At 35.9% G+C, this 9,728-nt stretch overlaps 1 protein-coding gene across 2 annotated transcripts in view; it reads left to right on the top strand.

The window, feature by feature from the left end:
• Positions 1-9,491, top strand: part of lamb2 (laminin, beta 2 (laminin S)) — a 47,131-nt gene extending 37,640 nt beyond the window's left edge. For both annotated transcript variants that reach the window (XM_077214458.1, XM_077214457.1), the window contains 12 exons: positions 552-769; positions 1,524-1,620; positions 1,999-2,371; positions 2,956-3,140; positions 3,377-3,618; positions 3,853-4,056; positions 4,186-4,330; positions 5,188-5,395; positions 5,476-5,617; positions 6,536-6,712; positions 6,786-6,945; positions 8,601-9,491. In XM_077214458.1, the coding sequence (XP_077070573.1) occupies positions 552-769; positions 1,524-1,620; positions 1,999-2,371; positions 2,956-3,140; positions 3,377-3,618; positions 3,853-4,056; positions 4,186-4,330; positions 5,188-5,395; positions 5,476-5,617; positions 6,536-6,712; positions 6,786-6,945; positions 8,601-8,737 (2,288 nt within the window). In that variant the 3' untranslated portion in view covers positions 8,738-9,491. The remainder of the gene's footprint in view (positions 1-551; positions 770-1,523; positions 1,621-1,998; positions 2,372-2,955; positions 3,141-3,376; positions 3,619-3,852; positions 4,057-4,185; positions 4,331-5,187; positions 5,396-5,475; positions 5,618-6,535; positions 6,713-6,785; positions 6,946-8,600) is intronic.
• Positions 9,492-9,728: the final 237 nt, after the last annotated feature.

Genomic DNA, 9,728 nt, shown 5'->3' with positions numbered 1-9,728 from the left:
AGATAGATAGAAAGAGATAGATAGATGGATAGATGGATAGATAGATAGATAGATAGATAGATAGATAGATAGATAGATAGATAGATAGAAAGAGATAGATAGATAGATAGATAGATAGATAGATAGATAGATAGATAGATAGATAAGTTCATTAGTACATATAGAATGGTAGTTTAATTGAGTCTTGGGCTTCAGGGAGTTTAGATTTGAGTTTTTGTGTTGTACACTGCTGGGCCACCGTAGCCTTGGCTCAATTTGAACTGTTGCAATGAAAGTCAATGGGATTTTTATGATTTTTAATATTAATTTTTAAGAAATCTGAAAGTCAAATCAGTCTGAAAAGATATAGCACACTAAGTCAGAACAGTCTGAAGGTCTGACCCGAGTTTGGAGTTTGTAGAGTTAAAGCTCTAGGAGGAGTAGCAGTCAGAAAATTTTGGTTAAGAAAAAGAAGAAGAAAAAGAATAATAATAAGTTTAAATAGGATTTCAGTAAGTTGGCTTTCACAAGCCAACTTAATAATAAACATATTAACACTTTAATTTACCCAGAGTGCACCTGCAACTTCTTGGGCACAGAGCGCAGTCAGTGTCTGTCTCGAGATGACTGTGTGTGCCAGCGTGCCACAGGACAGTGTCAGTGTCTGCCTCATGTTATCGGACAAACCTGTGATCACTGTGCTCCCAACTACTGGAACCTGGCAAGTGGACGGGGCTGTGAGTCCTGTGGCTGTGACCCCAACAATGCCTTCACATCTGCCTGTAATGAGGTACCCTCGACTCACAAACAGCACACACCCAGGGCAAATGGGCTTCCATACAGTACCGTTCAAAAGTTTGGGGTCTGTAAGAGTTTTTGATTGATTTGAAGAAATTATGATTGTTTTCACAGGAATATTAAGCAGCACAACCATCTGTTTTAAACTAATGATAATTAGAAATATTTGATCAAATCGGCATATTAGAATGATTGCTGCAGACTCGAGTAATGATGCTGAAAATTCAGTTTTGCCATCACAGGTATAAATAACATTTTAAATATATTAAAATAGAAAACAGTAATTTTAAACTGTAATAATATTTCACAATATTGCTGTTTTACTGTATTTTTGAACAAATAAATGCAGCCTTGGTGAGCATAAGAGACTTCTTTCAAAAATATTAAAAAGTCTTACCAACCACAAACTTTTAAACAGTAGTGTATATTTATTTATTCTTAATATTTTACAAGTGAATTTACAAGCTACAAGTGAATTTAGACATCACTACATTATAATGTTTATGTACAGTATAATAATGGATATTCATTTTCAAAATTTGCTAAAGATCACATTTAACAGTGTTAGTAAATTATTAATGTTATTAAAGGTTAACTTGAAGTAATAGTTGAATATAAACAGTTATATATCCATACGATAAATAAAAAAATCCCTCTGATTATCGATATGGGACCATTCCAAGTTGCTAGACCCCTGAGTAGTCTTAAATGTAGCTAGTCCTCTTTTTGAACCCAAATTCATATAGTTCACAGGCCAGTGCCAGTGCCGTGTTGGCTTTGGAGGAAAGACCTGTAAAGACTGCCAGGAGAACCACTGGGGTGACCCAAGAATACTATGCCGAGGTACTATGATCTTTCAGAGCATTTTATATATTCAGTCTGTATCCATATCAACTCTAATGCTAACACATTGTAACACATTTCATCATCAACTCTATAATATAATTAGGCAAGGCAAGTTAATTTATATAGCACATTTCATACACTATGGCAATTAAAAGCGCTTTACAAAGAAAGTAAACAAAAAAAAAAGTCAAGGAAATTGAAACAGTTATAAAAGGAATTAAAACAGAATTGGAGTAAATTGGAGTCTGGATTTGAATGTGACTACTGTTTGAGCACATCTGATCTAATTAGAACATTTTTGATTCACAAGTAATCATAATTCAATCATAAATCGTAATCAAAATCCGATTGATTTGGTTACTTCTCCCCCCACAGCATGTGACTGTGACCCCCGTGGCATCGAGTCATCTCAGTGCAACCTTGTGACCGGTCATTGCGTTTGCCAGCAGGGAGTGTCAGGCGTTCGCTGTGATCAATGTGCCCGTGGCTTCTCTGACACCTTCCCTGATTGCAAACCTTGCCACCAGTGCTTTGGGGACTGGGACCGCATCGTTCAGGATCTGGCAACCAGAACGAAAGCTCTCACAGATCGAGCCAAGCAGCTCCACACTACCGGCTTGACACGAGCCTTCGAGAAAAAATTTAAAGAGTTGGAGGACATGCTGGCGCAGGCGCGGGACATTGTTAATGCCCGCAATGCAACCGCAGAAGCTGTAACCACTCTGATGGGCATGATAGAGGATCTCAGGTACAGTTTGGTCAGAGGGAGATACACCACATTTGCAGACCCAAAATTCTGTTGTATTGCCTGAAAGATACGCAGGACTAGTTGGGGGCGTTGGTGGGCAAGGGGAAATTACTTCATTACTATACTCAATTATTAGTAAGAAGCTATATTACTAGTTACAAATTACTAGTATTATTTATGAGTACTATTGAAATTAATATAGAAAATTAGCAAAAATATATATATTTCATTTAGAACTTCAAAGTAAACATTTTACTAGTAATCTTACCATAAATATATTCTGTACATTTAAAAAATGCATTTTCTTAGTATGCATTTTTCTTTTAAAAATCCTTAAAAATACATACTTGTTCTTACTAAGATTGTCAGGTAAAGTATTTTTTTATTATTATTAATAATTTACATTAGATTGTGTTTGAAATGAATTAGATTAAATTAGAATTTTGTTATTAATTATCAAATGTCTTTTGTTTGTATCAGTTGATATCAATAGCTTAGAAATGATTTTACTGTGAAACAATTAAGTTTATAATTAATTTTGGAAACTATTTAAGGTTTTCTCTCTTTCTATTTTGCTCTCTCAGAGCTCAGATTGGTGAGACCACGGACACACTGAACCAGCTGGAGGGAGATCTGACCGCTGTGCAGGATAGTAACTATGAGGCCAGTAATGCATTAAGTACCCTGGAAAGAGAAGCGAAAGAGCTCAACCTGAACTCAAATCAGCTTAACCGTCAGCTTGACATCCTCAAGAACTCCAACTTCTTGGGTTAGTCACTAATGATGTCTGACTGTACCTAAAGCACTGTAAGTGCTACAGTGGCCCCAAAAAGTGTTATTTTAGGGGACACACACAATTGTTTGAACATCTTTGCATTGTATAACGAAATATCAAAACAAGTGGCATTTATTTATTATTAACTCCCAGAGACTAATCAATTGAATGATCTTTGTTATTGGAAAAGGAATTTTATTTATATATATATATTTGGTATCCTTTCTCAGGTGCATATGACAGCATCCGGGCCTCGTACAACAAGTCACGTTACGCAGAGCATCGTGCGAACAGATCTACCACTGACATTCCCTGCACAGTGAGCCAATCGGCAGACACCCGCAAGAAAACAGAACGACTGATTGCCCAAAAGAGAGACGATTTTAACCGCAAAAATGCTGCCAATAAACGTACACTCACAGACTTAAATGCAAAAGCTCAGAATCTGGACATAAAGAAAATCAATGAAAAGGTAAGCAGCTCTTTGAGATGGGCACCTCAAATTTAAAGTTATCACAGTACATACATACATCTGGATTTTTAATTTAAACATTTGTATAGAATTTTTATATTTAAAAAATATTATTTTGCAAGGTATATATTTATAATATATAATAATATTTTTAATAATAATAATAATAATAATATTTGATCATTTATTATTATATTGTTTAACATTAGACCTCTTGATTTGTTATTGTTGTAGGTATGTGGAGCACCAGGTGATGTTCCATGTGTTGACAGTCCTTGTGGTGGTGCTGGTTGTCGTGATGATGAGGGCAAACGCCACTGTGGAGGCCTGAATTGCAATGGAGCTGTTGCAGTGGCCAACAATGCCCTGGATAGATCCAAGCATGCAGAAAGAGAGTTGGATAAAGCTATGGGAGTGGTGGAAGAGCTTTTTAAGCAGGTACAGACACTGATCAATGACTAGCATGAATGAAGCATTTTCAGTGCTGACAATTACTTTTATTAATTCTCTCCAGAACGTGTTCAGTCTTTATTCTGCATCTAATGTTGTCTTGATGGTCTTATTAAGGTGGCAGATGCTAAGACCAAGGCTCAGGAAGCTAAGGATAGAGCCCAGGCAGCTTTGGAAAAAGCTAGTGATACCAAGAAAAAGGTGGAGAATTCTAACAACGACCTGAGGGACCTCATTAAACAAATTCGGGAATTCCTCATGCGTGAGTTTTTAAACATATAATATAATATAATATAATATAATATAATATAATATAATATAATATAATATAATATAATATAATATAATATAATATAGATAATGAAAAAATGAACTAAAAATAATAACATAAAATGCATGGCAGATTATTCTCTGCATCTTATTCTACTTTGCACTTAATAGTATACTTTTTAATATTTTTTAAATCTTATATTTTTTCTTCTTCTTAGTTTTCTTACCAGTTTACAAATTATTCAAAGACACTAATTATTGATTATAATTAATTATTGAAATGTACATACTAATCAAATGTAAGAAACTATATTATATTATATTATATTATATTATATTATATTATATTATATTATATTATATTATATTATATTATATTATATTATATTATATTACATTACATTATATTATATTATAATAAGAGAATAAAACTGAACTACACTAATAAGAAAGTAAAATGCCTAAATTAGGGCCAATTACTCGTTTGCATAAATACTTGTACTAAATGTTCCAAATATTTTCATGTATTTTCTCTCTCTTTCATTTTTAAATTTCTTCTCATAGAATCTTAACTTACAAATCTTTGAATTCTTTGAGCTCAGGTTCAGTATGGTAACCCTCGTTCCCCGAGGAGGGAACGGAGTCGTGAGTCAGAAGTGATTCTGAGTCAGAAGTATATCTTCATGGAACATGATCTTTACTAAATATCATTATGAATTTTGGCATAAAAGAAAAATCGATAATTTTCACCCATACAATGTATTGTTGGCTATTGCCACAAATATACCTGTGCGACTTGTGACTGGTTTTGTGATCCAGGGTCACATATGTCATGTTGAATATTTGCAGAGGAGGGGGCAGATCCTGACAGCATTGAGGCGGTGGCCAATCGGGTGCTGGAGCTCTCTATCCCTGCTTCTCCCGAGCAGATTCGACACCTCGCAGATGAGATTAAAGACCGCGTCAAGAGTCTGTCAAATGTGGACGCCATTCTTGAGCAGACCCAGAACGACGTCCGCAAAGCAGAACAGCTGCTGCTGGATGCCAAGAAAGCCAGGTGACTATCTGCACATATGGTTGAATTGTTATTTGTTTTTGTCTTTTAAATGTGAATGCAATCCATATCTTTCACTATAGGAATAAGGCAGAGGGAGTGAAGAGCACAGCTGAGAGTGTGAAAAAGGCCCTGAGCGATGCCAGCAGGGCTCAGGCCGCTGCAGAGAAGGCCATTCAAAAAGCTAGAAATGACATTGGCTTAACTCAGAACCAGCTGGCACAGGTAAAACAACCTTAATGTGGGTTAAAGGATTAGTTCACCTCAAAATGAAAATTTCCTAATAATTTACTCACCCCAATGCCATTCAAGATATTCATGTCTTTCTTTCCTCAGTGGAAGAGAAATTAAGATTTTTGAGGAAAACATTTCTGGATTTTTCTTCGAATAATGGACTTCAATGGCAACCAACGTTTTGAAGTCCAAATCAATGCAGTTTCAAAGGTCGCAGCTGAGGAGGAGGGTCTTATCTAGGGAAACGATAGGTCATTTTCACACAAAAAAAATATATATATATACTTTTTAACTAGAATTGTTCGGATTGAGCTGATCTGCAACGCGCCGGCAACTACGTCATCACGTTGAAAGGTCACTCTCGATGTCGCCAGCACCGGCGGAAGTACCGTCCTACTGTTTACAAAGACACCAATACAATTTGAACTATCCTCCTTCGCACGGTCGCTTTGTAAACATCGAGCCTGACCTTTCAACGTGTTGCAGATCAGCTCAATCTGAACAATTGTAGTTAAAAAGTATATGTATATTTTTTTTGTAGTTAAAATGTATATTTTCTTTTGTGTGAAAATGACCTATCGTTTCGCGAGATAAGACCCTCCTCCTCAGCTGCGATCGTGCACAGTCCGTTGAAGCACTTCAAAGACCTTTGAAACTGCATTGATTTGGACTTCAAAACAGTGGTTACCATTGAAGTCCGTTATTCGAAGAAAATCCAGAAATGTTTTCCTCCAAAAACTTAATTTCTCTTCCACTGAGGAAAGAAAGACATGAATATCTTGGATGGCATCGGGGTAAGAAAATTATTAGGAATTTTTCATTTTGAGGTGAACTAATCCTTTAACTTGAATTTCTATAGTTCTAAATTGATCGGTTTTGACAACAGGCGTTCTTGCAATCTTTCTAAAGATCCACTCAGAGACCACAGCTCGTGAGAAATATCTTAATGATGCTATGGATAGGCTGGGAGAACTGGGACGCCAAATAGAGGCCTTAAAGACCAAACGTGCCAACAACAGCCTGGATGCAGCGCGGGCAGAGGAGACTGCTACCATGGCACGGGACAAGGCCAATGAAGCTAAAGAAGTGTGTGGCAGTCTTCTTTTTGTCATAGAGTGTTTTGTTTACCAGAATTGATGGACTTTATCGTCTGTTTTAGATCCTGGACGGGGAGCTGTCCGATAAGTACCATACTGTTAAGGGCCAGATGGACAGGAAGGCAAAGACAATGCAGGACGCTAAGCAGAAAGCAGAGCGCCTAAGAGATGAAGCGAAGGCGCTGCTAAAGGATGCCCAGGATAAAATGCAGAGGCTGGCGGGTAAGTGTGTGGGAGACGCACTGAGAACTGGAGGAAGACTATTCTTACAGTTCAGTTGTGTATATATATATATCTCCAAACGGTGCCTTAATATATTATATGTCAAAGACAAAGGGAGGATAGAGGGAAATCTGAATATCTCAAATGACGATTGGGTGAAGTTTTGTAAGACACAATGGAAATCTACAAGCTCAGCCATGTGGATAAAATACTGTAGCAAGAATGTTATCAGGTTTTTTATTACAGCAACACAGAAAAGATACAATGGGAAGGGTGCTAGCTGTTGGAGATTATGTCAGGAAAGGGAAGCTAATCATATTTTTTGTGACAGTCCGAAATTAATCCAGTTTTGGTGAGAAATTAAAAAGAATTTGAAAGCTGTTTTTGATGTGGTGATACCTGATGGGTGGAATAACAAAGAAAAGAAACTGAAGTTAATCCTTGAAGCAAGTAAAAAAAGTTGGTTAAAAACCAGTGCCACCTACAGCTGAAGACTGGATTGACATATTACATAATATAATTGTAATGTAAAAGCTTTCCTTTCCTTTAAGAACACAGATTTTTATTATTATTAAATTTGGAGAAAATTGACTGATTATATGTAACAGGGCAGACATCCACCTTCTATGATCAATGGTGGAGTAGACCTGCTCAAGTTGTTCAATTAAATGAAAGTGTAGGCACTGGTGAGGTACACGGTCTCTTTATTTCGTCAGCAGGACTCAACAACATATACAAACATGAATTCAACAAACACCAAACAACATAACCATACACAAAATGCTAACAAAAAAAAGGGTCCGCAATAAGGGGGGGCCAGATTGATTTGGTTGGACAATGTCGTGGACTGGAAGTAACAGTCTCCGTTATTTTAGTGCAACCCGGGAAAATTGTAACACACGTGCCAAATGTAATACATATATAAAACCAATTTTCATGGACTTTTCTTGAAAGCTTATTTTCCCCTTGTTCTTTTGTACATAGTTGCTGTTTAAAATGAGGAAAATACAAAATAACTGTATAACTTGAGTATTCTATTTCCATGACCAATGGCATGCTGTACAAAACGGTGTAGCCTACTGTAGTAGGCATATAATGCAGTCAGGCCAAGGCGGTTGGTTTAGGGATTTATTGGCATCTGCATGTGGTCCTGTTCAGTATCGCAACTTGACTTATGTAAAATGTAAATGCTCTTTGCTGTTACACTGTACACATACTATATATACACTGTTTCTATAATGTTTTTTTATTTTTTCATTGGTGCTTCTGTGTGTTTTCATTTATGAATTATATGGACCCTTATATCATTTGGTTATTTGGTGTCCTTTTGGAGTCTCCAAATGTCTCTTTTTGGAAAGACACCAAAATTTTCCAAAACTTGGAAAAAGTTTGCAGTTTTGTCAGAATCACCCTTCAACCTAATAGTTTACTTTGCTGGATATAGCAAATGATGAAAAAATTAACGTGTTAAACAAGATAAACGGTGTATGCTTATTTACATGATAAGTGTGCAATTAATTAAAATAATAATAATGGTCATAAACAAAATTAATCTATTAACGGCTTATATAAATATACTGTATATATACTGTGTTTTATTTAGTTTTATTTCCTTGTAAGTCTAACCTGGTTGTGTTGTTGTTTTGTATCCATAGAGCTTGAAAAGGACTATGAGGAAAACCAGAAGGTATTGGAAGGCAAAGCCAGGCAGTTGGATGGCCTAGAAGATAAAATGAAGGCAATCCTGAATGCTATCAATAAACAGATTCAGATCTACAATACCTGTCAATAATCCGTCAAGGAAGGAAGCCCATCAGCTGGACTGCTGCTGTCTCTGAAATTCACCTTTAGCTCTGCCATTAGATTTTTTCCCCCAGGCTGCTACAACAAAAGCTGTTTGCAAACAAACCTACAAGACAATGACAAACTATCACCAGACACGATGTCTGCAACAAATGTTGTTTTAATGAAGGGCTTCTGTCAAAAGACACTACATGAACCTATTTTCATTATGGAGTTGAATGAAATGCAGATATTCATGTTTTTGTAAGGCAGAGCAGTATTCTTTCTTGTTTTTAGAAATTTGCTTGTAAAATACTGTATACAGTATGCTGAAGTTACTGTGTTTGCTTGAATGTAAAATACACTGAATCGTGGCACAGAAGTTGTAGTGTATAGATTTACTGCTTGCCCTTTTTCTTTTTAAACAGGTAATGCTTGGAATTTTATTAACACTCATTTTCTGAGAAACACTTTACATTTGTTGTCTTCTGAGAAAATAGTTTCTATAATAGGCTGAATATCTAAGAGAAACTACTGTAACAAACTTACAAACTTATGTCGACTTACAGAAACATTGTTAAATGAAGTCAAATGAGTTAAGTTGTCCATACCATTGGTTGTGTATGATGTACATTGATTTGCATCATGTTTGTTCTTGAGTATCAAATAACAACATGACACCCAGTGTCAATGAAAAGTAATAATATCCCTATTTGATTTCTGCTATCTACATCTAACCCTAATAAATGAGGAACAAAACAAAAGTGTGTGAACACCATCAGATACAAAAATATTGTGACACATATGTATTATAATAAATATCTAGCATTCCCTTCAAATAAGGAAACAAGTCTGCAGGGTGGCTTTAAATAGATTTTCAGCTACATCTCCATTTTCAGTCAGAAAATCTTAGTGTTGACAAAATAACCATGTTTGCAACTCACAGACGTATTGCAACTGTTGTTTTTATTAAATAGCACTAAATAGAACCTACTTAAAAT

This window comes from Siphateles boraxobius, unplaced genomic scaffold, assembly GCF_051911475.1.
Source record: "Siphateles boraxobius isolate OS27281-9 unplaced genomic scaffold, OSU_SipBor_1 68, whole genome shotgun sequence".
NCBI classification, from domain to species: Eukaryota; Metazoa; Chordata; class Actinopteri; order Cypriniformes; family Leuciscidae; genus Siphateles; species Siphateles boraxobius.
This window is presented reverse-complemented; position numbering and strand designations above follow the sequence as displayed.